This window comes from Aplidium turbinatum, chromosome 10, assembly GCF_918807975.1.
Source record: "Aplidium turbinatum chromosome 10, kaAplTurb1.1, whole genome shotgun sequence".
Classification (NCBI taxonomy): Eukaryota; Metazoa; Chordata; class Ascidiacea; order Aplousobranchia; family Polyclinidae; genus Aplidium; species Aplidium turbinatum.
Genome location: NC_137481.1, coordinates 16,252,994 through 16,278,748, shown reverse-complemented (window position 1 = coordinate 16,278,748; position 25,755 = coordinate 16,252,994). Strand labels below are relative to the sequence as shown.

General features: G+C 39.1%; 1 protein-coding gene and 1 non-coding gene across 3 annotated transcripts; one reads left to right on the top strand and one right to left on the bottom strand.

Annotated features, from left to right (window-relative positions):
- Nucleotides 1-990: 990 nt before the first annotated feature.
- Nucleotides 991-1,100, top strand: LOC145779168 (U6 spliceosomal RNA). Its single transcript, XR_014290520.1, has one exon. It is a non-coding gene; the product is annotated as a U6 spliceosomal RNA (small nuclear RNA).
- Nucleotides 1,101-6,180: 5,080 nt separating this feature from the next.
- On the bottom strand, nucleotides 6,181-25,207 carry LOC145777929 (dual specificity protein phosphatase CDC14C-like). 2 transcript variants are annotated; one of them, XM_082589291.1, is made up of 14 exons: nucleotides 24,893-25,207; nucleotides 23,790-23,880; nucleotides 23,563-23,638; nucleotides 21,929-22,021; nucleotides 20,950-21,029; nucleotides 20,116-20,333; nucleotides 15,509-15,615; nucleotides 15,260-15,383; nucleotides 13,516-13,654; nucleotides 12,638-12,863; nucleotides 11,828-11,940; nucleotides 10,649-10,882; nucleotides 9,936-10,224; nucleotides 6,181-9,275 (listed from the first exon to the last, which is right to left on the bottom strand). In XM_082589291.1, exons 1-14 carry the CDS (start codon nucleotides 25,188-25,190, stop codon nucleotides 9,267-9,269), a joined length of 2,097 nt encoding a protein of 698 aa, XP_082445417.1. In that variant the 5' UTR covers nucleotides 25,191-25,207; the 3' UTR covers nucleotides 6,181-9,266. The 2 variants fall into 2 exon arrangements, with proteins under 2 accessions (XP_082445417.1, XP_082445418.1); XM_082589292.1 differs by lacking the exon at nucleotides 9,936-10,224 and having other exon boundaries at nucleotides 24,893-25,206.
- Nucleotides 25,208-25,755: the final 548 nt, after the last annotated feature.

Below are 25,755 nucleotides of genomic sequence, written 5' to 3'. Positions count from 1 at the left end.
GTTTTTCATCCTTTTTGTGAGAGTCTATAAAACCGTCTTTCTTTTATTATAGACAACTGTCACTTGCGGTGCTTATCAGCGTGGCAAGAATTTGTTGATTAACAACATTTTGCAGTACTTGCTTCGGCAGTAGGCTACATATACTTGGTCACAGCGGTAGCCTAAACTATAATCTCTTCGTGGAAAAATTGTAACATAAGATTCCCGAATCCGTTCGTCTGTATGTAATGACCGAAAAAGAAACACTCCTTTGAAACGTCTATTCAAAATTGTATTTCTGTAAAATTAGCCACCTGGCTGTCGAAAATGGGATGCAACGCCGTACACCACTAAAACTTGTCACTACAGAACAGATTGCTTGGATAAAAGACGGATATTTCGTCCAGCTGGCAAGCACTAAGCAAACAGTTAAATATGCCTCCAACTTGTCGGCAGCCGTGGCCGAGTGGTTAGCGCGTTGGGCTCGCAGTCGAGAGCCTGCATGTTCGACTCCAGCCACCCGCACTTGCTGTTGTTTCTCTGGGCAAGAAACTTTACGATAATTGCCTCTACCTAGTGATCGATTTCGAGTAATGGGTAGTACCAAATTTAAGTCATAAGTAAAGTAGATAACCGGAAAACAGACATTGCCGTCGGCTGCAGCGTGGGTCAGGTGTATGTCGGAAGGCGTACACCGATGCATAGCGCTCAAGTCCGCTTTCCCGCAATGCAGGATAAAGATAAACAAACAAACAAACAAACTTTCAAGCAACAACCTTTTACGAATGACTAGAATAATTTGCGATATCTCAAATGCACGTAGACAGTAACTGTGACGCAATAATGAAAGACATTGTTACGCAATTCAAACCGGTGTTCAAAGGTAGTGATGCAATACTTCATCAGGTCTTACGACCGATGGTGCAATATTTGGACATTTTCTAGCAATTTCCATGACGTAAGATGCCAGCTAGGTAAAGTAGACCATAACGGTTTTTATATGACGTTTGATTTCGTGAACAATTGGCTGGAACAATACTAAAATTGGAACGATACAGAGAAGATTAGCATGGTCCCTGCGCAAGGATGACACGCAAAATCGTGAAGCGTTCTATATTTCTTAAAAAAAAAAACATTTTGCAGTAGGCTACTAAGCTAAATATTTTCAAAATACAAACAGAAAAAGTCTTTAAATTTATATATAATATTTTGCCAATTTATTATAAATTGAGTTGGCACACCGACCAATTTTTCCAACAAAAACTTGCATAAAGAGATCACTGCTCGTGAAACACAATAACGGTGAAACGCACAGTCTAGGGTGGTCCCGAAAATTTTTTTTTAGAATTTTGTTACAACCACCTCACCTTTTTTTTACATTGCCTAAAAGAAGTTAATGTGCAAAATTTGGTTAAAATTGAACAATGTTTAAAGGTGCCACAAAGCCATTTAATTTTTCTCTCAAGACACAATATAAACTACTGTGGCTTATTAACTGTTTCTAAACACTTCTGTACTATGTTATACTGTAATGTCATCACGACCTTAACAAATGTTTATTCCATGGGCATTGGGCCAGCTTTAACCAAGTTTTTTAGCCCAGCAACAACAATTCTTTTTGTTGCATCTGGAAAGTTCTTGCGGTAATCTGCCACCATTTGAAGGAAGCATTGTCTTTGTTTCTCATCCTTTGTCAGAACATGGATATACTTCTGAATTAAAGCCACTCCTCTCTCAGCTGTGTCGTTAAGCACTCGAAACTGTGCTGCTTTCTTTTTTCCTGCAATGTAACCATCATTTGACAGCCACAGTGACGGTGGCAACGACAGGAAATCTGTCGACAAATTCAGAGCTTTGAAGAACTGCATAGATTTTACTGAAACAAAGTCTTCTATCTCACTTGCTTCAATTTCTTCCATCTTCAAGCTGGCTTTCACGGCACGACTACTCTTTCCAAGCTTTTTAAGGTTCTTAACCATTCTTTGCTTCCTCTCTTCAGCAACACCATCATCGAAGAATGCAAATGCCACAACTTCTTCACTCAGGTACCAAAGATGGTTGAGGAATTTTCTGCATGTCACTTTGGAGACACTGCTGTTGATGGAGGCATAAGCTTTCAAATTCTTCAAGAAGGCCAGGTCATTGGCTGGTGCTGAAACTGCTACCGGTGCATCAAACCAGGCTCTGAAATACACCAACACTGCGAACAGAACAACTTCTGCAAGCTCTTTCTTTTGCTTTGCTGTCAGCTTTACTTGTGCCCGGAACATCCAAATCTTGAGAGAATAAAGAACCTTGCTCATCCACCGTGCTCTGTGGAAAGCTCCGGGCTTTCTGATAACCAAAACACCCTGATCTGGCAATTCACCAAGGAAGAGGATGATCAGTTCCAGAAATTCTCTGTAATCTTCTCTTGGTTGTTGTTTGCATAGATATTTCTTTGCAGATATTAACAAGGAATCACGTTCTGGTGCGATATAAATCTCCACTGAAGGTTCACTTGCTGCGGTTTCATAATAATCTTGCTTGAGATGTGGCCAGCGCGCTTGAAACTGCTTGAAAATCTCGATGTCAGGCCCTGATGACGGTCCCATTGCATTGTTGAATACTGCACCTATCACTAGTTCAAATTTATGGTGCCGACACGGCAACCATAGAAGTTCCTTCTCTAGCTGGACCTCAAGATGATGACATGCTCCATTCCTTTTTCCTGTGTTGCTGCTAGTTGTATCAAAACTCATTGCTACAACATTGTCTTCTAGTACCCAATCATTCAGGACTCTTTTGACTGCCAAAGCCATCAATTGTCCGGATCCACTTGTCAACTTTGGTACAGCAAGCAACTTTTCTGAACCATCATACGATACAATCACTGGTAACCTATCGTATTTGTCCTGACACCCTGCTGTGTCTGGGATTAGCCTTCCATCCCAATGCACAACAACCTTAACTCCCGGGTCAAGAATGCCAAGACTGAAATTTTCCTTACTGGAAATAGCAGCTTCTTGTCTTAGTGACCTTCTTGACTGACGGATAGTTTTTCGATTAATGGCCAATTTATCCACATTGTGGCCTAAACTTTGAGCTGTTGCAGCAATGATATGAACAGCTGCTCTGTCACTGACTTTGGTTCGGTCCAGAGCTTGTGCTAGTCCTGGAGAGATCACATTCTTTGCTCTAGCTGTAATTGTACATTTCCGTTTTTTTGGTGTCTGCACTTCTGAAGAACTGAACTGTTCACACTGTTCAGTATTTTCAGACTCTGATGACGATGTTGAGATATCTTCTCGATAACATGCTTGCACTGCAGAAGATGATACTTTTGCCTTTTCAGCTCGAGCTTGCTCCTCTTGTTTCCGCTTGACAGTTCGTGCTTCTTTCGCAGCAAGTTCGTGATCAACTGAACCTAGGAAACCTCTTCGTCCATCTCTATGTGCCATCAGAAAAGCACGATCTTCTTCATAGTAGTCAGATCCAGTGCTTTCGCGTGTGCTATGTCAAACAGTTTGTCAAGATCGGCACTGAACTTTTCTTCTTTCTTCATCTGTGTATCTGTTCTCCTTAAAGCCGCCTTCTGGAGTCCTTTCCATTGCAGAAATAACTTTTCCAGTCTTTCTCTTGCATGTATTTCTGTGCATGTTATAATCTTGGCTCTCTCCCAGAATGGAATACACAATTTGATAACTTCTTTGCAACTTTCTTTGATGGTTACCTTCTCAATCTTGTGGAGATGGAAGAACATTGACTTCCCTAGCAGAAGGAAGCTTTCTCCCAGACAGTTCCTTGGAAGTGGGACCAATCAACCAAACATAATTGTCCTTTCTGGTTTTGGGCTTTGCACCACCGATAGGCCTACTACTATTATTACTGTTGCTAGCCATCTGAAAAACATAGAAAGAAAAACGTTCACAACTTCATCAGTACACTGCTACGATCAGTGCTCATCGTTTAAGGACCCCTTAGTGCATGAAAGTTAACCTTCTGTCAGTCTATAAACTCCTCCTGCCTCTTCTTTTTCATAGAAGTAGCAAATTCAATTTAGAACTGCAACTTGTTCGCTATGCTTGCTATCTTGCAAGTTCTTGGCTTCGCTTTCAAATTCTAGCCATCGAAGAAATTACGCAATACTCATTGATTTGGGTGTAAAAAGAATTTGCTTGAAGAGAAAAATTCTGCACTGGGGAATTTTTATTTCGAATCGGCAGTACCAAAAAAAAATTTGGAGTCATTAGGGAATCATATCAAATCGAAATACTGAAATAAGCACCCTTAACCCGATTTGCAACCTCGTGTGGCACCTCTAAATATTAACCAATTTTTCTGAAATTTAGCTTGTTACCTTCTTTTAGCCTATGTAAAAAAATTGTAGGGTGGTCAGAATGTTTCGAATAAAAAAAAATTTTCCCATACATTTCGGGACCACCCTAACGCACACTAGTGTTTACATGACATTTGCAAACTTAAAATAAGCAACCCTATGCTCACAGACAATTTCGAAATTCGAAAACAGACGTTTTAATCAACCACTGGGACAGTGTGGCTGGACATCGCATTGGAATAACTTTAAGCAACCCCCACCTAGAACTATAATCTGATTGGTCGGTCGGCGGAATCGTATGCAAAGCGAAAATATGCTTCCCGGAAAGTATTTTTTGCCTTCGTGCTCTTTAACTCCTCAAGAAAAGTATTTTTGGTTATACTTGTACGCTGATACCTTCCGTTGGCCGCAGCGAAACAGCGTGGCGGGCCGCATGCGCCCCGCCAGTTGGTGACCCCTGGTCTAGAGGAAGGAGGTTTTTTTCGCTGCTTCGATCTTGTTGCACGTGCTTTTTATGTGAAGGCAGGTAGTATAGGCTCTTTGCAATCTCGAGTTTGAAAAAAATAAGCCAGGTCTATTGACTTATCCATTGAAATTGTTGGTTAAGGGACAGACCAAAGCTGTCATAGGCCCAGGCGAGGTAAGGTACGGTACGTCTTAACCAATGTAAGGCTATGTGACATTCGAACCGTGTGTAAGGGTGCTTAACGGCATGGGGGAGAGCACCTCTTGCATCACTGTGTTGGACGACTTCCATGCAATGGTCAATCCAGCAGTCCTACAAACCTTCTTCAGGGTTGATAGGAAGAGTTGGGAAAAAGATGGCAAGCTCAGAGGACGCGATGGAATACTTCTACCATCCCTAGTCGTAATGCGATTTGTCATCAGTATTGTAGGCTATGTTGGTTTATTCTTTTAGTTTATTTCTGCTTCAATTTGGCTTATTCTGGTCTTTTTTTTTAGCTTCATCTAAATTATTTTTAAAATACCTAGATGTCAACACTGCCGAAGACAGTCCCAATGAATGCTAAAGCGGTATCGCATGATAGTCGACTGTAAGCTACTATGTCCTATATACAATACAAAATGTTTTCGATATAAGCAAGTTTGGCTGTTGTAATTTACGAAACTAGCCTTCGCAAACCACTCCTGGCACACAGGCATGGACAACTAAATTTGTATAATCCTGGCTGAAAGATGCGTCTTCATTATGGAATGGATGCCTTATAAATTTGCGCATTCACTAGCAACCAAGCCTATCTCGGCTAGTTTGGTCTCCACCAAGCTCGACTCCAACTGACGTCATATCACTAGGTGGCGTTGACGAGTTTGCCACTTCCAGGTAGCGTGAGAGAGAAGCGCTAGAGAGCGTGGGAAAAGGGTCGGTTTCTCGGCTGTGGGCTTCAATTGTAAGGAAGTGAGTTTTTCAACAGGTACCGGATGTCTTGGCAATGGATTTTAGCCAATGTTAATAATTCGATCGTGCAATTGCACTTTAAAGGTTCCACATCTCCCGGACGTCTAGTCTGGGCGTGCTAGCAGTGACGTTTTGTAGGACCACTTAAGTTAGACCAATGGTCTTGATGTGGCCCACCAAAGCGGGATTGACTGCATCCTTTTAATAATAATCTTTGCTTTTCTTGGCTACAAATGTTATATACCGGTACAGTTTTTTTGCGAGCGAGCCGAGAGAAGGCGTTACTTTCAATATTTTCGTGGTGTGGTGTGCGAGAAAACCTGCAAGGTGTTACCTCCGGGTGTCGGCCTCGAGCTCTGCGCAAAGCGAAAAGTAAAGAAAAACTTTCTGCCAACACTTATTATTCTTAATCAACAAATCTACACTGATAACATTTCAACAATATAATTAAAACGAGACCTTCACATTCAACATGAAAAAGTTTTATTTTGTCTGCTAGCAAATAGATCGTAAATGTGTGAGTGCATTTTTTAAAAGGTTGACAACGCAAGTTTCACAGAACATGAAAAATAATTTTCTTCCATGTCTCGGTTTGCTAATAAACCTTGCTCATGTGACTAGACTAAAAGAAAAACAAGTGTGAATCAATCTAACTAACAAAATTTATCGTTTCCAGGTTAATCTACCCTTCAGCCAGATTATATTAAAGCAATAAAATCACAGAATTGCCTAACTGTTGGTAACTGACACAGTACAAACTACTGTTGTTGACATTTCGTGGTAGCTGCCAGCAAACTTAGAGCGTCATCATGAAGAGCTAAAGCATGCTGTGGTAAAGATAGTGATGTGAAAGCAGGTTTACAACACGTGACCATCGTAAACATTCAAAAGAAAACAAAAACGGATTCACAAAACAGCCGCACCACCGTGATGTAATAAAGCAAAACTAAACTGTATGAAATGTTTCGCCCAGCCAAACGTCGAATGAAAGTCGAAGTATGCCACAAAATATGGTGACGTTTCGTGTTGTCAAATCACATAAGTGTCGCGTTTGCATCGCCACGTCTAGTTAGTGGTATCCAGCAAAAGCGGACTTTGGCTATGGTATGTACCAATGAGGGTTGCGGCAATTTTGGATCAACTAAACCAACTACAGTAGAATTTGTCTAATTCATCATCGTTTAATTCGTCAGGTTGCCTTAATCGTCACATCTTTGTGGATACCGACACAATCCCACAGTTTTGATCTGTTTGCACAACTTGTCAGTTGGCCTAGTTCGTTACATTTTTATAATCCTCTTGAGGTGACGAATTAGGCGAATTCTAGAGTACCAGTACTTTGATGTTATTGCAATACTTTTTTTAAAGAAAAATACAGGAGGGCAGCTGTCAGAAAAAGGTTGCCCTCTTCATGTGTGAAGACCTTAAAGTTGCATTCTGAAGCAAGTACAGCACAGAAACTAGCATTTACCATGATAAGCTATATTTTAGTTCTAAGGGTATTTTTTAAGGATTATTTGTAGCCTAACATACAAAACAGAGCGAGCAGTGCAGGAAAACCGTAGCTGGTGTTCACATCAACATGCATTAATTAAATAGTCGTATACGAACATGTCAGTAAAATTTCAAGCTTGAACTACAAATTCATCGAAACTAATTTTACAATGACACTACAACTTTTAACACTTCCTAACGGTGACTTGGCAAAACTGTTCAAAGTCACATCCCAGACAGCAAAATCCATCATTTTTACATCGCTCACTTCACAAAGCAACGATCATGTGGAGTAAGCAACAATCATGCTGCTAAAAGCGAAACTCAATCTATTGCATTTTTACACATCAGACGTTGAATCAATGCAAAAATGACGGATTTTATTGTATGAAATATTATAATTTTGATACATTGTCCGAGTAGATAAGAACACCCTATGTACGGTGAAACCGTATCTACGAAGTTGGGTTGAAATCTATAGACAGCCATCGAATAAACTAACAAAGGAACTTTAAGATAGGTTTTCACGTTGACCAGTTGCAACAGTAAACTTTCTTTGCAAGTGCAGCGAGAGATTATTTTGCTATGGCAGTTGAAGGGACAACACAGGCACACATTTTCTCTGGTACGCATCCCAATCGAAAAGTAGTTATCTTTTTTGCATTTATAGCGTAAAAAGTCTGTGAGCTTTAATTGTAGTTTGAAGTGAAACAAGCATAGATTTTCAATAACCACAACACATGGTGTTCGCCCAGTGTTCTGTCATAGTGCGGAGTAGATGATCAGTGAAGAGAACGATGTTAGAAGTGATAAAAATGACCCTTTTCACATAAAAAGTGATTAAAAAATATAAAATTTTCTAAGTTTCAGGAGTTGAGAACTAAGCGATATGTGGTCGAACAAATTGTTAAAAGGATATTTTGGCACAGCCTATAAATTTACCAACTTCAAACGTACTTCAGCGTGGCGTAACCGTTATAATGCTGGAATGTAGTTATAGTCCGCCCGACAAGAAACAAGAGCTCAAACGTTAGGCATACGAGTGGAGAACAAGCAATAAAATGTACAAGCAAAATGTCAACGACGATGAAAAAAAAAATCATTAAAAGCTTGGTTGACGGTAATTACAAATGGAATTGAATGGTTTTGAGTTTCTACAACATGCATTTGGAAGAATGCAAAGACGTGACGCCAATAAACGAGATTTCTTTACATTTTTGATACTGCAGTGGACATTCGAGTTAGTAAAGGAGCAGGCAAGTGTGAAAAACCAAGTTCTATCTTGACGTGTAAGCCAATCCAAGACGAACCTTCGAGCAAACGAAAAAGTAGCTCAACTTTCCACAAGTTGGTCATGCGATTTCAAGGCTAATTCGAGTCGAAAAATCCAAACACTGTGCTAACAGAGCTATACGCTGTAATTATGTTTTCATAAAAACCAGAACTTATTTCACAGGAAAAAAAACACAATAAAAATCCAATCAAGGCACAGGATGACAAATGACGCCCAGCACGAAAACTAGAAAAGTATACCACGGTGGTGACAGTAATAAACAAATAAATCGATGAGATGTCAACCGAGATACAGTAAAAATTAAAAACATGAGCGAATATCCGCAGTTGCAACAAGCTAAAATCTACACCAGGGTCGCGCTTGCCAAGGTCAGGCAAAGCTTGAGTCACCAATCGTGTCGAGTCAACGTTTGTGTGACAACATAAATCGGCGTAGTTTCTTTATCTCTAATCTCGAGACAACGGTAAATAATCTCAAATTCATAGAAAAGCACCAGTTCATTCAGTTTCGTTGTGATTCTCCAAACATGACGTAGACGTGACGTGATTTTGACAGAGAACATTTTCTATCTGGGAAGAACATGTCACTATCACAGTGTTCTAGATGCAGAAAACTTGGGGTCCAGAGCATAACTATCTATATATGTGTGTCTTATTAACTCCGGAAAGTCCTATCAGGAACACTGGCTTGAGCCACAAGGCATTCGCTTAGTGGATCTTCATGAGTAGATCCGAGCTGCGGACCGAGTGCTGTAGGTGTGTTGGCTAGTTCGACTGAAACAAAAAGGGTTACAATTTTAGATTGAATAATGCGCGTTTAGTGATGAAAAAAACAACAACATTGTTTCGTTGTCATTCCAAGAATAAATTTCAAGTTTAAAATCTAGTAAGCTATAAACCCACTGAACAAGAGTCGCATTCTAAGCGCAGGATGCTGATCAATGATGATGAAAATTATGAAGATAGCTCAACATTAACGTGCTGCAATAACAATTCTACTAATAAGTTGTATATTACATATTTTTTGCACAAGCGATGCCATGAAGGAAATTTTAAAGCCAAGAAACTGCCCATCTAGCACCGTTTTTATGCATGGATTATTATTGGAAGACTGACTCATTGTTGCGTGCTGAAGAGTAAACGAACATTGTTATTGAACAACAGACATGCAAAACAGAAAAGTAAAACAAAATTAACACCATGCTTCTAGAACTTTTAAAGGTTGAATTGCGGTTGTGAAGCATTTGAACAAAAGTCTACCTCTTTTAACTAATGAAATTAACTACTTTTGAATTGACTGATGCACTTTGGCAGCCGTTGCATCAAAACAAAACTTTGCTTGTGCAAACGGAATCTGTTTATGAAGCAAGCAGAGAGTTAATCGGTCACGCACAGAATCACAAATTATTCAGCAAGCAATGTCATGCAACTCACAGGCTGATTACGAGCGAGATATCTGACGCTGGAACCTTGCAAGCTGAGGTCGTGACTTCGGCGGGAGTCGCTGCTCCGGTGCCGCTCGTCACCGCGATGAGAACGACGCCTCGATCCGCCGTGATCGGATCGGTGTGATTTGGCCGTGTTTGCGGAACTGTTTTCCCGTCCACTTCGACCCCGGAAGCCGGTCGAGTTAGTTGAAGCGCCGGGCGCCATACCAGTATGACCAGCGGACAGGTCATTATCGTACGAGGTCCCGTCGAGCAATCTGTTCAAGGCTGGGTAGCTGCCATGAAGTTGAAATGTTATCCCAGCTAACCAACATCACCGATGGTGCAAGCAACGAATGCATGTGATATTTCGAAAGCAGGAGCAACCGCAAATGGTTTCTATTCCCTAAACTACACTTGCCGATCTGGGGAGTCATGCAAAAGAAAGCAACTTTCATGCATTGCCATGCAAAATATGCAGCTTTTCCGGTAGACTGCAAATTAATTTAGATTCATCATGCTAGTTCACCATCACTGATGCAGTGGACATCATGACAGGAATGGACGTTACATTAATGTAAAAAAAAAACGGATTCTACCAACTGGGTCGAATCAAGCAATATTGATGTTTGCATGTTACAAAGCAACATGCAGCTTTGCACGTGCAAAAGTAACAACTTCATCCATGCAGCCTACACTAAAGCACAGAGTAGAACTTACTTTTTTGAATTGAGCCCAGCACCGGATGATCGAGATTTGCTTCGGGTGAGGACACCTTGAGTGGTGCCGGAGTTGGTGTGTGTGGCCGCGTACTTGGACGTCTTGAGCGGGGAAGCGGTGGCATCGACAACCGCGTTGTAGCTGGCCGATGTCGTGTATGACGAGGTGGAGTGACGGACATGACGGGACGAGGGCTGCGATGGGGACCGGGTGTGTATGTAGCCGTCATCGATCCTAACCAAACACATTAATTTACATTTGGAAGAATCAGAGAATTATGACAGTCGTTCGAAGAAAAACGTGACCACCTCTATTACGGAATGACCCGTTTCGGCGAGTCCGATTCGGCGAGAGCCCTTTTCGGCGAGTTCCCTATTCGGCGATTTTTTGAGCTTTTTTTTTAAATTATCGGGTACCGTAGCCTAATTATTATTGCCGTTTTAAGGTTAGGGGTTGGGGTTAGGGTTAGAGGATAGGGTTGGGGGTTAGAGTTAGGGTCTTATTTCAACGTGTAGTAACGTTAAAACGGTGTAAAAGCGGCAATGATAATTAGGCTACGGTACCCGATACTTCAAAAAATCGCCGAATAGGAAACTCGCCGAAAAGGGCTCTCGCCGAATAGTAGCAGACCCCCTCTATTAGTGTGAACCAAGTCGAAATTGGAGGTTAATGACGATTGAAGCAGAAATAGTGACGACATGAATCGATGACATTTAACAATCGATGATGCCAGTGACAGGGAGAAATGTAGGCGACTTTGCAAGTCACTCGGTGACCCTGATAATTCAGAATGATACTCAGGCCCTCGCGAATGAATGAAATATTGATTTATATACTTCATAGACAAGATTGCGAGAAGGCTCGACTTACGTTCATAAAACAATACGTATGTCAATTCCAGCTACAAAATCGTTTTTTATGACATTGATGCAAAGTTTGCTGACCTTGAATGATGACTCAATGTGAAAAAAAAACGAATCATGTTATCTGGATAGATATGTCACATGATGTTTCTTATGTTGACCTTTCACAAAACTAAAAGGTCAGTCGTCGTAAGATTATGTTGAGCACTAAAACAAAACCATTAGCATTAACAAACAATACACATTGTGACAAAATCCGCATCAAAATGGGACTAAAAACCTTTGCCGAAAATATAGGAAGAAATTGATTGCTCACTTTAACGTTCCTGTAGTTGCCGATCTTGGGTGACGTCTTGCTTTGGCTTGCCTCAACCTGTCGCCTTGAGACAAACCAGCCCCGGATCTACTCCTAGTGGTCACGGTTGGCTCCTGACAAAGGCAATCAGTAAGCGATGTAAATTTTACCACATGAAGGGTTTTAAACAGTATACGAGAGTTTAGAAATAAACTTAGTGCGAAAACACCAATCAGCGCATGACAATCGTTAACTTCTCAATCAAGATTTTACTTTTAATAAAAAACGTTGAAACAGCGTCAGTTTGCATGAAGATGACACGTTTGCATCGTGGATGTGACCAGTATCTAGAAAGCTTGAGGCGTTTGAAAAGATCAGCGTTTCGTAGCAACTAGTTTTGCAAAAGCACGGTGCTTGCAAATCTTGCCGATGAATTCAATTAAAAGGCAATGTTTTGGTATCGTCGGCTCCAGCTCGTGTCCGAGCATTGATCTCGTCTTCAAATTGAACTTGGCTTTGGATGGTGATATGGTATGTGGCTTTGAAGGCCCAGTCTATGGTGGAAAAGACGTGGGAAAAAGTCACATTGTACGGAGGGTGGGGGACGTGGTTCAATTACAAGGCAATATTTTTGGTATAGCTTGAACGATAAAGCATCGAATATCAAGTGACTAAGTGATATCTTTCTTCAGTAGTAGAAGTTATGACAAATAATAATGAAATAATAATCGAACAAAATTTGAAGGCTTTGATAACAATAAAATATGAATAGGCTTTTAACGAAGGAAAATAATAAATAGTGCGCCACAAAAGATCTTTGAGAACTTTTACCTTTGATTTGTTAACAATAGAAAACAAGGAAGTCCCATTCTCTGTCCTGTCGTCGCCGTTGCCGCCATTACTGCTCACGTCATCAGCGTTATTGTTACGGTCCCGGATGGAAATGTCATCGATTTCCGAAGTAACTTTGCGCACTGAAAGTCGGTTTCCTCTCACCTTTCCTTGGTTTATCTCGGCCCTCAGTATGTCTCCCTGCACCCACATGCTGTGTTGCTTGCTGGAGACAATGATGTGTGTTATTTTGAGGCGGATGGGTGTTTCAAATGCAAAAAAGTAATGACACAGAAAAAGCATGAAAAATAACTTGTTTGGCTTTCCCTGCGTAGTATTTACAGATCAATGCAGTGTGGCACAGTTAGGGTGCTTTTTAATGAACAAATTTAGGTATCTTTATGTTTTCTTTTATATTCTCGTTTCGTGTTCGTCACTATGGTTTGTCTTGTATGGTCAGTCACAGTACAACAATGATTTCTTGACACAATTCTCATCCCTGTTTCATAGCATATGCCATTTCAACAGCCTCATTCATTGCGCATTCAAAAGATAATAAACATCAACCAATATCCTCCCCCATCAATTGGTATCTTCTCCCTCTGTAATATGCCGCTCATCCATCTTAGAGCCTTCTTTAATTGTGTCTTGCATTTTTCAATATTTTTAATTTATCTTTGTAGAAAACGATGATAGTGGTTTGAGAACTACAGGAATGTTTAACATTTAAAAAATAAAATAAAAAACAAAACAAATGTATGTTCAACTCCTCGTCAGGTGAACCCAGCAACTGGCATGATGCAAAATTGGAATCTAAAAGCTGCGGCTAAAAACAAACACAAAAAACTAACAAACACTATCCATAACTAACAACTCACTCTTCCAGGAAGTGTTGCTGCGGCCCGATGATGGAGCCTGGACGAGCTACGCGAATCCATCCAATGCATTCGGCGGCGGTGAAGCGATAATGCTTCATCATGTAGCAGGCTATCAGTGTCCCAGTGCGACCTAATCCCGCTGCAGCAACAAGATAGGTTGAAACTATTAACTAGCATCGCTTTTACGTTGGTTGACATCAAATTATTAATATTATATGTTTCTGTTTACATAGGGAGTACCAGGCTCGTTATTTTGTGAGATATAACCCACGTCGTTGAATCAACGTCACAAGTTGGCCAAGTTACAACAAAGTAAATCTGTTGTTTTGTTCATCAGAACTGACTTAAACAATCACGTTCACCTCTATCGTTTTCAATGCTTGGGCTTTGCAAAAATATCTAATCTCTTAGCGATTAAAGAGATTTGTGGCTCGTGGTTTTACAGATTAAAGGTACGGAGCACTACTTTTCGATATATCGCGCGATCGGTGAAACCGCAAGATCAAGACAACAAAAATAGTTTGTAAACAACAAACTGAATCTGTTCACCTTAGACTCGTTCACAAAATGGCGAAATTTTGATTGAACTAAAGTTGTATGTGTCCCACTGTAGCCAACAAAGTTTCATTGCGGTGGTGCGGAAGTTGCAAGCACATTTGCGAACAAACTAGCTAATTTTGTGATCATCAAAAATACAGCAATGTTGCATGACGTGGCAGTTACAAAGACACAGTGCGCTTTGCAAGCTGGCGACGTTGCAAACACGTAATTGCAGCAAGTTTTGGGATTAGGTAAATGACATTGTTAGGCTGCTAGGTAATCAGATGTACTGAGCTGTTGCTTAGGCAGAACGGGTTAAAGTAATATTCATAGCGTTAACAGAACAAAGAAAATGTATCAAGAAAATCAAATCATGAAGATTCAAAGACAGTGAAAAAGTTTGTTTTTGCTTCGAATAAGATTGCCAACTACTATAAATCTACAAGTTGCAGCAGGTAAAGAGAAATACAACGATATAAGTTCCATAGAAACACACCTATTCTATGTAGTAAGATCACAACTTTGTTGAAAAACTATAAAGCGCCATTTCAACGCTTAAAAACGATTATTTGCTGTTTGAAGGACAACCTATTTTTGTTTGTTATGTGAAAATCATATTTAGAGTACGCGCTTTGAATCCAGCTTAGCTGACATAGACGCCATTCATAGGGTCTATTGTTTGTACAACTTTCCCGACACACAATGGCGGCGGCCTAGAAAGAATTACGACTTGTACGTCACGACGCGCATGAAGAATCATTAACTTTTGAGCATTTATCAAAACTGCTTTAAATAACACAACTATTTGTCACTAACTGTTTATTTGGGTATTTGCCAAGTAACCAATGGGATAACGCTTTTGCTCGCATGAGGCAACAGTGCTGACGACAGCGCACTTGCATCGAATTTTATGACACAACAAACGGTTGATAGTAAAATGCGTCGTCATCACTTTTTAAAAGTTGATCACCGGCCGGAAAACGACCGTGACCGTGTTTTTCTTTTGATAAACACTTCTCCTGTCGTGTAGCAAAGCCACAGAAGAACAAAGGTTCCAGCGCAAAGCGAGGTTTAATTTCAAAGAATTGAGTTGGATATTTCAGAAGATCTATTATAAGTTAAATTGAAACTTACAAAGGCTCTTATGCTTAAGCCTACCATGACTCTTCAACGAACTTCTATTAAATATTGATGAGCTAGCTACCTTTGCAGTGAACCGCGATGGCTCCGTCGGTATTTTCACAAATATCGAGGAACCGTTTCAGAATGGTATCGGAGGGGGTGCTGCCGTCGACGAAAAACAAATCGTGGTGATCGAAGCCGGCGTCCTGGAAACGAACATAAAATATCGTAAAATAGACGTAAAAGTCCCATAACTGTTCAAAGCAGGGTCATGTACACTTTGTACAGGCGAGTGTTTAAAAAGCTTCGCACAAAGCGTTGAACCAAATACCTGGAATCTTCTGGCGTCGTACATTTTCTTATTCAAACGGATGATGGTGGAAACGCCATGCTTGCGAAAATACGGAAAGTATGCTTCAGGGGCGTGAAGTGGGTAGCCTGGAAATACAAACAAGATGATTGCAGTGCGGCCAGAGGTGATGGGAGCCATTGCATCATACATGATGACCAGGTCAGCGGCAAGATTTTCAACTCTTAAGCGGAAATGGCGAGAGGCAAAACTGAAATCCAGTGCTAAACGTGAAATCACACGTCTTCAAATCAAAACGTTTAAAAATTACACATTTAGGGTTAGGCACAAGCGGAATGGCCGTTTCGGCAAGTCCGATTCGGCGAGTTCCCTATTCGGCGAGAGCCTTTTTCGGCGAGTGCCCTATTCGGCGAGTTTTTGAAATTTTTAAAAGGAAATTATCGGGTACCGTAGCCTAATTACAATTGCCGTTTTTACATCGTTTTAACGTCGCTAAACGTTGAAATCGTGCAGAAAGGAATAAAAATAAAATGTTTGAACTATTAAATTAAAATTCGTCATGTCAGTTCAGTTATTTTTATTTTTGACCATCATATCAAAAACAATACACGTCAACATAGCAAAGCTAGAAGCGACAAAACGCGAACGTTAAAACGTGCTTGAATTCGTCATGTCAGTTCAGTTATTTTTATTTTTGACCATCGTATCAAAAACAATACACGTCAACATAGCAGAGGTAGAAGCGACAAAACGCGAACGTTAAAACGTGCTTGAATTCGTCATGTCAGTTCAGTTGTTTTTATTTCTGATCATGATATTGATTGATTGATTTTATTTCGTTGTAGGTAAATATAATACAATAAATACAGCAATAAAAAAAGGAATTTCCAGCAACGGGAATCTGCGAAGAGACCATGGGTCCTCGAGTCAAGCAGATACCCCAGATTCTAATAGAAGTTCTAAAATTGCGATAAGAATAATTCAATAACGAAAATTGAGACAAGGTGTTAGAAGATGGTCACAGAGAAATATATTTAGTAGTCTATCGGTAGCATAAAGGTAATACAAAATTAATCGTGCTAATATTTGGCGATGAGTGAATATTTGTGTTGTATTTTAAAAGAATAAAATGACAATTTACGCAAGCTTGTTGGTAAGGAGTTCCAGACTTTCACTCCGGCATATTTAATGCTGCGCTGGAGTCGGGATGAGGCGCAACGTGGGACAAAATAGCAATCATTGGAAGAGTGTCGAGTAAGACGTGCATTATACATGAGTTTGGTTTTTTCAAAGTAGTGTGCGAAAGGCAGAGGCAATACATCCGTATCAAAGTTAAACATGAATTTAGCAGTTTCGTGTTCGTACAAATCTTTAAGCTTGAGTATGTTAAGTTTCTTATAGAAAGGTGTGACATGATCAGACCACCTGCCACCTGCTACTATTCTGACAGCCTTATTTTGCAAGGTGCTAAGCTTGTTCATTTGTGTCTTGCAGCATGAACCCCAAATCGTTATCCCATATACGATATGAGAATGTACCAGTGCGTAGTATAATTGTAATAATGTTTTGTTTGGAAGAATGTATTTGAGATATCAAAAACAATTCACGTCAACATAGCAAAGGTGTAGAAAAAGGTAGAAGCGACAAAACGTAAACGTTAAAACGTGCTTGTGACCGAAGTAAGTTATTGAGTTGAAAGAAATTTGGCAAGGTTGCATCACCTTCAGAAAAATTTAAGATATGAAGGGAAAATAAAACAAAAAAAATGTTACAAAAAAAATAATGTTTATGTCTATAAGTTAGTACTTTTGAATAGTTAAAATCATAGGCGCCTAACTATTTTTTTGGCCGTGGGGGCGAAAGCGTGTTTCATCAGCAGCAACGTAAATTCAGCGAAATGTCACGCAGATGGATGACGTAATTATGTCGTCACACTAGGATTGCTTTTATTGCCACACTCGGAGTTATCGCTACGTTCGACCTGCCGTTAATTATTATAAACAAAGCTCGACCAAAACACATGCTATGCGTCTGCGTTGGCTAGCGGTTGATGGACTGCGACTCTTTAAGCTAAGCACAACATAAAGTTTAGCAACGAACTAGATTTATTAGCACGAAACAAGAGACGAAAAAGTATACTGTAAATGGAATGAAAATACTAACTTGATCACACGCTTGAAAATATACCTGTTGAAAGCAAAATCATTCATGTTTACATCAATTCAACAGCACGTCACCTTTAATAAATTTAAAAGTTGCTGACATCCGTAAACAGCCCTTGAAAAATAGTTACAGAGAGACGTTTGATTAAGTTTTCGACTTGACATTGCTCCCTTTTCACTACAATATCGCAACTTATGGCTGACCAGCTTTCAACTTCCAATTCGCTGTAATTCGCCCGTTTTTGTGTTGCAGATGAAACAAAAGATGCGCATATTCCCCGCCTTTGATCGGGTTTCTATGGCAACGTACGTGTGTGCGCCATGCAGTTTGCGCGAGTCCGTTGTTGTGTTGATTATGCCGCGTGTGCGCAATGCGGTTTGTACCAGCCCTTGTTACGTTGGTTAGTGGTAACCTCGGGCCGAGACTTCAAGTTCATTTTCACAGCAAGCGATTCACTGCCGCGACAATTCTCTGCAGAGGTTTCGACTTTCGAAAGCGACAGCGAGGCTGTTTGCAAGCGCATTAAGTTAAACGCACGCTGCGTCAACGTAGCAAATTATGTTGTTTTTGGGTGCATTCAACATCTGATGACATTGAATCGACGCAAAATGGTAGATTTTTGCTATGTCACAGGCAGCAAAATCAGTCATTTTTACATTGATTCAACGTCTGCAGACGTTAAATCAACGTAAAAATGACAGATTTTTTGTCTGGGGTGGGATTGTAGCATCGCTACTCGTTCTAGTGATTATTTATCGCGAAGCTGTTGCGGTTTGCATTTAAAAATGTTTTCCTGCGGCCGATCGCTAGTTCATCTATTGTTTTATGTATCAATGACGCATAAAAAGTTGCTCCCACGCGGAAATATGCGTGGGGGCCTGGTCCCCACGGCTTAGGCGCCTATGGTTAAAATGATTAGTTTGGATCAACAAATGTGTGACCTACACTCCTACAGCTTAGATTGAAAGGGAATTATCGGGTAGGCTACCGTAGCCTAGTTATCCCGACCAGCAAAAATTTGTTCCAAGAACCCAGTTAACCTAACAGTTCATTTTTACATTGTAGTAACAGAATGAAAAGGCTAACCAAGTGTGTGGCCTATCGTTTTAACGTCGCTAAACATTGAAATCGTGTAGAAAAGGGTGCTTTTGCTGACTAGGATACGTTGAAACTGAAAAACATTCACAGAAGCCCTACGATACGTTGCATTTTTAAGATAATGTATTCAGACGTTGAATCAATGTACAAATGAAATGTTATGCTAAATGGGTTCTTGGAACAAATCGTAGGGCTTCTGTGAATGTTTCTCAGTTTCAAAGTATCCTAGTCAGCAAAAGCTCCCTTTTCTACACGATTTCAACGTTTAGCGACGTTAACACGATAGGCCACACATTTGTTTAGCCTTTTCATTCTGTTACTACAATGTAAAAATGAACCGTGTTCTTGGAACAAATTTTTGCTGGTCGGGATAACTAGGCTACGGTACCCGATAATTTCCTTTCAATCTAAGCTGTAGGCCACACATTTGTTGGTCCAAACTAATCATTTTAACTATTCAAAAGTACTAACTTATAGACATAAACATGATCTATTTTTTTTTTTTTTTTTTGTAACATTTTCTTTGTTTTATTTTCCCTTCATATCTTAAATTTTTCTGAAAGTGTTGCGACCGTGCCAAATTTCTTTCAACTCAATAACTTACTTCGGTCACAAGCACGTTTTAACGTTCGCGTTTTGTCGCTTCTACCTTTTTCTACACCTTTGCTATCATCATCATCATAATCCATCGTCGGTTTGTTCCCCACTAGTGGGGGTGGCCGATTGTTTCCTCGCAGCAATTGTTTTAATCCCTTATGTTGACGTGTATTGTTTTTGATATCATGATCAGAAAGAAAAACAACTGAACTGACATGACGAATTCAAGCACGTTTTAACGTTCGCGTTTTGTCGCTTCTACCTTTGCTATGTTGACGTGTATTGTTTTTCATATGATGGTCAGAAATAAAAACAACTGAATTGACATGACGAATTTTAATTTAATAGTTCAAACATTTTCTTTTTATTCCTTTCTGCACGATTTCAACGTTTAGCGACGTTAAAACGATGTAAAAACGGCAATTATAATTAGGCTACGGTACCCGATAATTTCCTTTCAAAAATTTCAAAAACTCGCCGAATAGGGCACTCGCCGAAAAGGGCTCTCGCCGAATAGGGAACTCGCCGAATCGGACTAGTCGAATCGGACTCGCCGAATCGGACTCGCCGAATAGTAGCAGACCCGGCACAAGGGTAGGTGTAGGTTTACCGAAGGTAAGGTCAAGCAAACGTGAGCCTTCCGATGCAAACGCAATACTCATTGTATTGTATACACACAGAAATGAATCAAACAGCCGATTGGGCCGACGCTGCACCACCTAAACTGTGGCATTAATTAAGCAATACCTTTAAAACAGTCCTCAACTCACCGTTTTCAATTTTACTTCGTGGGTGAGGCCCACTGAAAGCAAGAAACTTTCCAGGAAGAATCCAGTTAAAATCGCCATTCTCAACCCGTTCATAATGCTCATACTCGTCCGGATCGAACGTGTCAGGCGAGTAGAACTTTTGGGTGATCCCACGGTCGACAGCATGCAGACAATCGAGCAGGGTCAGGTTATACGTACAAGGTCCAAACGATGCGTCTCTGGTCAGAGCAAACAAAGTTTGATTTCAAGAGCAAAATACAAGACAAAGATATAAGAAAATATCCTGCATTTCCAACAGGCGATGACGGACAAAATCATTGGGAGCTAAAATTATGAAAAAAACGACAACTTGGAAATGTAAACACACACCACAACAGCATTTTGCTGTCCGTATCATGCTCTATTGGTAGTAGCAACAACCAAGATAGCAAATTAGTTCTTCCTTACAGTGACTTTGCTCCAGACGTCGATGCAATGCAAAGAAGAAATGATTTGCTGGCTGCTAACCGACTCAAACCGAATGTAGCGGTGCGTGACGAATGTATATTCAGAAGCATAGAACTAATGGGTATTTCATCAAAGTAAATGCAATTGTACGCTTCTTTTCTATGCTTTTAATGAGGTGTCGATTTGAATGCAACAACCTTTTTGTTAAAAAATGCGGTACTAATCAACAAATAAAGAGCCCAAAATATAAATACTAAACTCATGCTCAACAAATAAACGTTTCGAAAACTATATTGTCTTCATCTTCAGTGCTATAAATGTCCAAAAAGTATCAACAAACTATTAATCACTTCTTGTTAAACTAAAAAAGCCTCTTCCTTCTCTTACCGATAGGGTAGGTAGGGTGGACTATTTCCTGCAACAAGAGGTCTGTACGCCTCTTCGGGAGTTCGCTTGAGGTACAAAATCTAAATAATAAAATTGGTAAAAGTTGATATCTCAGTCATTTCGCGACCAAGCTTGTAAGAGAATGATAACGTAGCAAGTATCTCTATTTAAGTCGCTAAAAATACCTACGTTCTATTCAGCTGTACAGTGTACATAAATTTTGAAAGTCTGCTCTTGGTTGACAAAACAATAAAACGATTTTGTGCGATGAAAAAGTCATTGGACGTTACGAAATCGATAAAGCAGACGGTGGTATGGGCTTTGCCATTGCTATTTTGAAATGCTACAGCATTTAAGTGCAAGGCTCGATAGATAGGGATTACTGAGCAATGACAATAACTTGAATTTAACAAACTATCAATTTATGAAGAAGCCCATTTGCTGGGAGGAAAACCAGGCGAATCGGAGTTTACGGATGGAAGATAAGATAGGTAGTTCATTCTGTGTCGATAGCTTCATCGATAAAAAAAAAAAAACTAACTTAGTGAACGGAAAATGGGTAAACCACGCAACGGTGGTACAACTTTCAGCGTGTGCACTTGAAAAGCACACTTATACAGCAATCGTTTGAGCAATGAAGCTTTTCGCTCAGTAGCGCCCGGTAGATGGATCAGATTTTAGGCAATCCCATTTTCGCACCACAGGAAGAAACGTCATACAGTCCATCAACGTGAGGGGGCTTGTGTCTGGGGTTCAAAGCTTCTAAACTTTAGACTGAGCTATATAACACTGCCAGAACTAAGCTTGAGAAAAGATATTCTCACACCAATGATAAACATAGATACCAACAATGAAACAGTTTGCAATGTGACCTGCGAAAACGATGGTGGAATCCACAATGTCATGAACTAATTGAAAGAGCTAATTGATAGTGATTATGTTTCTTAATCAGTTTCTTGCAAAGAAAAGTGCGGCGTACCTGGTATGCACCAACTAAAAAAGCAGCATTCGCACGTTTCCTGGCATCAAATGACGTGTAGTGAACTATCTTCTTTTTAGCCAACGTAACGGACTGAAAAGAAAAGATGAATTTTACTATAGTTTACGTTAATGCATCAAGATGCCAAAATACAATATCATTACAAAGTTTCATTTAAACACTTGCTACTATCACAGTTTTCAATTCATAGGATTGTAAATTCGATGGTGTTTTTTTTTCAGGTTGAGAACATATTGGGAAAGGCTGACTGCAAAATCGATATGAAACTCGATCTACGAAATGAAACACGATACGGTCAGCTACATCTTAGATATATATGAGTGGCGGATATTCATAAAGTTTTAATTCTTGTAATTCAATTGATAATAAACCGGTTTGTGTTTGTTGAAAGCTATTGCATAATGTATCAAACAGTATCGATGCACAAATTCGTACAAAAATTTCTTTAAAAAATGTTTGTAATTTAAAACCCTTGAGCTGCCCAAGCGTTTTGTGATTCCTTGTAGAGTTTTAGCATAGTTACTCTATTGTGTGGAGCGGTGTAGTATCAACACGTAGGAACCTATCCAAACAATGCTAACAACATGGCAAGGTTACCAGCTCAAGTGGTCCTCGAGTCACTAACAAAGAATAGAAGTAGACAAAGCAAAGGAAAATAGTCAGTCCAAAAAGCTTTGTTGTAACGTTTGAACCCAGCTAATTCGATGAACAATGGAACTCCGGCCTAAACTTAAAGTGAAATGTGACACCTGAGCCTATTATGGCTCACTGCAAAAAGTGACGAATATAGTCAATTTAAAAAATATTATTTATATACGCCATGACTGATATTCCATGTGCAGCTATCAATTAATCAAATGTTTAGTTTTCGGAATTAAACAGCTTGCATACTTTCTGAACGATATTTTCGCACTTTAAATCACAACAAAAATATTTTAAAATAACAGAGATATGAATTTAAGCCAACCAAAAATCATATGAATGGCATTCACCGTTGCTTAGAATAGAATCATAGGGAAACACTCTAAAACCAATTGTTACTTGATGAAACTGTACTAACTTTCACAAGCAATTTATCTAATAGAAACGCTTGCATTCTTATTAAAACTAAATCGTGATTTTAGTTCAAACGACAAATTGAAGACGTAGCTTATGGTCAAGATACACCTGCTGGGGAAAAGGATTGCAACAACATTTTTTATAGGCAATTTACTTTTAAGTAAGTGTTATAATAACTTGTGCTTGTGTATACGCAGAAATGAGAGATAGTTGTTCCAAATACGCAGGGAAAAGTCAAAACGCAACTCTGCAATACTGTACAAACGTTTTTGCTTCAACTAAAATGTACTTTGCTATAATAGATCACCAACTAAAAAATCAAAAAGGCTTGTCAAGTACAACAGCGAATCCTTCATAATTGTGCTTGAAAACAAGTGGTTGCTTTGTATTTTGAATCAAAGCTTTCCTGAAACCAGCTGGTTGGAGAACAAGCCATGATGTCATGATCGATTTTGTGTTTGCAAATGTTGTGACAGTTTTAGCACAGATTTCACACAACTTTGTTTTGAAAAAATCAACATTAACCGAATATTACATATATATACTCTACTTACCTTTAACTTCTTGTTTACTTTATTGCAGTATCTGTGAAGCTGAGCTAGATTCAAAGGACCAAAGTCAGCGTAGAAACTAAAAAGTATAAAAAACACTGTTAAAGGACTTTTTGTTTGCAGCTTTTGTAACTGTGTTCAAGGCCAGATTACTGGCAAAACCTGGATAGCATATTATAATATTATATACTTAAAAATTAAAATATATCACAAAAAGCTGTTTAACATACTTTTCATAGACCAATTCATCATCGATACTAAAATAATGAGTATGAGAGGTGCTCTTCGGTTTCGTTCTCAATGTAGCGAAATAAAATTGATCTAAACAAACAAATGCAAAGAATAAGTCACAACACATGCAGTCGAACTCTTTTAATCATTCACTAATTATGGTAAGTCAAGCCTTTCACATTCAACTGTGGCAAGGTGATGCCTTCCCGTATGACAACCGCAGTTGCTCGTCCTGAACATTTATTTGACTTGAAGAGACACATGATCTGGGTTGACATCCCTCTGTACATGATAGAGTTGCACAGAGCTCTGTGAGTTACAATTGCTGTCTCGATTTATTGTCGTACTGCTATTTTGCATTCATCAAATGCTGGCATTTACACAACAATCTAACCTCTTAGTGTAATTTAATAAGAATTGATTTTGCTATAGTAATAGCATCTTCAGCTAGCACATGTAAAAAAGAAAATATGAAAAATACGTAAAACGAACAAATAAAGCAAACTCCGATATTATCAACACGCATAATTGTCATTTGCTTAATTGCAAGAATCAATTACGAGGGCTCACCACTAGGAAGTTGACAACTTGAGCCCTTGAACTAATTAGGTAATATGTTAACAAAATGAAGCGGGTCACTAAAAAGCTGGTACATACGATCAGGACTTAAAAAGCACGTTTTGAAAATTATTAATTAAACTAATTACACGTTTTGACACACAGACAAAAATGGTATTCAGCAAATGGGTTCTTGTTGAAAACAAATCTACTTTGCAACAAAGCACTGTACAACAGTGTACATGCATAATATACAATAAATAGTAAATACCGTACTATTAATATATACTACTACAATAAGTGCTTAAATATATACTACAATAAGTGCTCAATGTGAAATGTGAAGCAAAAAGACAAGCAGAGCAAATTACATCAAATATTTGATGTACTGTATATTATACATGTTATGATTGTGTTTATGTATTTGTTATATATTGTATAGATTAGTATCCCAAAAACATGGTATTTTAATTTAATTTTACTTTTGTTGTAACATTTTGTCGATGCATTACTGTATTTACAATATATATAGACAAAATCATACCTTTGATTATTTCTGCTGCACTGACCAATTCATTATCTTCTTGAAATAAATGATTGTCACGTCTTGCGAAAGTGGAAGATGAAATATTTTGTACTACGTCCCTTTTCATTGAAACCTTGTGCCTATCTCCAAAATGCTGATCACTTATTTGCATGCGCTTCAAGGCAGAAGCTAAATGCATTTGATTTATAGAAATTGTTTTTGAAAAAAAGATTGTGCACTTGCTTTGATTGTGAACTCTTAAATTGCATTGACAAAAAGAAATCAAAAATGGCAACCTACTTAACCTGCATAACATAAAGTACCTACAATATCACATTTATTCAGTAATCAGCTGCATTTTTCATATCAATTGTTCACCTAAAAATTAAAGTATAAAATACAGACTTTAATTAGAAACAAACTTAACATGATATTATATCTCGTGGTGTATCAGACTTTGCATTCCAATATATTGCTTGGTATATCAATGCATTGTGTTTAACTGGAAAAAAGGTTCGCAAAGGATCAATTTGAAAAGAAATTCAAGCAGTAGGGTGGAATGAAAAAATTATTTAAAAAACAAAACAAATATATGTTAAAAGTGGCATTTAGGTCTAAAAACAACTTTCAAAGTAATTTTGGTCATCTGCCACCTGTGCCCAGGTGGGAAAATGGTGACAAATTTTGCTAATTTGTGATACATACAATTAGAAAAAAATGTTGTATATATTATAGCAGATATAAACATAAACCTTCTGAGCATTCTAAGCCAAGAACCAGCTCTCTAGCTTAACCGGTTATCAAGTTATGAAATTTTTGCAGGTTTTGAAGGTCACATGACCTTTTGGGCCATTTAGCCACCTGAGTAGGTGATGCAACTA

Excerpts from the sequence above, each read along its gene's own strand:
- LOC145777929 (XM_082589291.1), bottom strand. The coding sequence starts at position 25,190 with ATGTTATGCAGGTTAAGTAGGTTGCCATTTTTGATTTCTTTTTGTCAA. Across the intron at positions 22,022-23,562 it reads AAGTAAACAAGAAGTTAAAG|TCCGTTACGTTGGCTAAAAA; the intron begins GTAAGTAGAGTA and ends TTTTCTTTTCAG. Across the intron at positions 10,225-10,648 it reads GCTGGGCTCAATTCAAAAAA|CTACCCAGCCTTGAACAGAT; the intron begins GTAAGTTCTACT and ends ACTTCATGGCAG.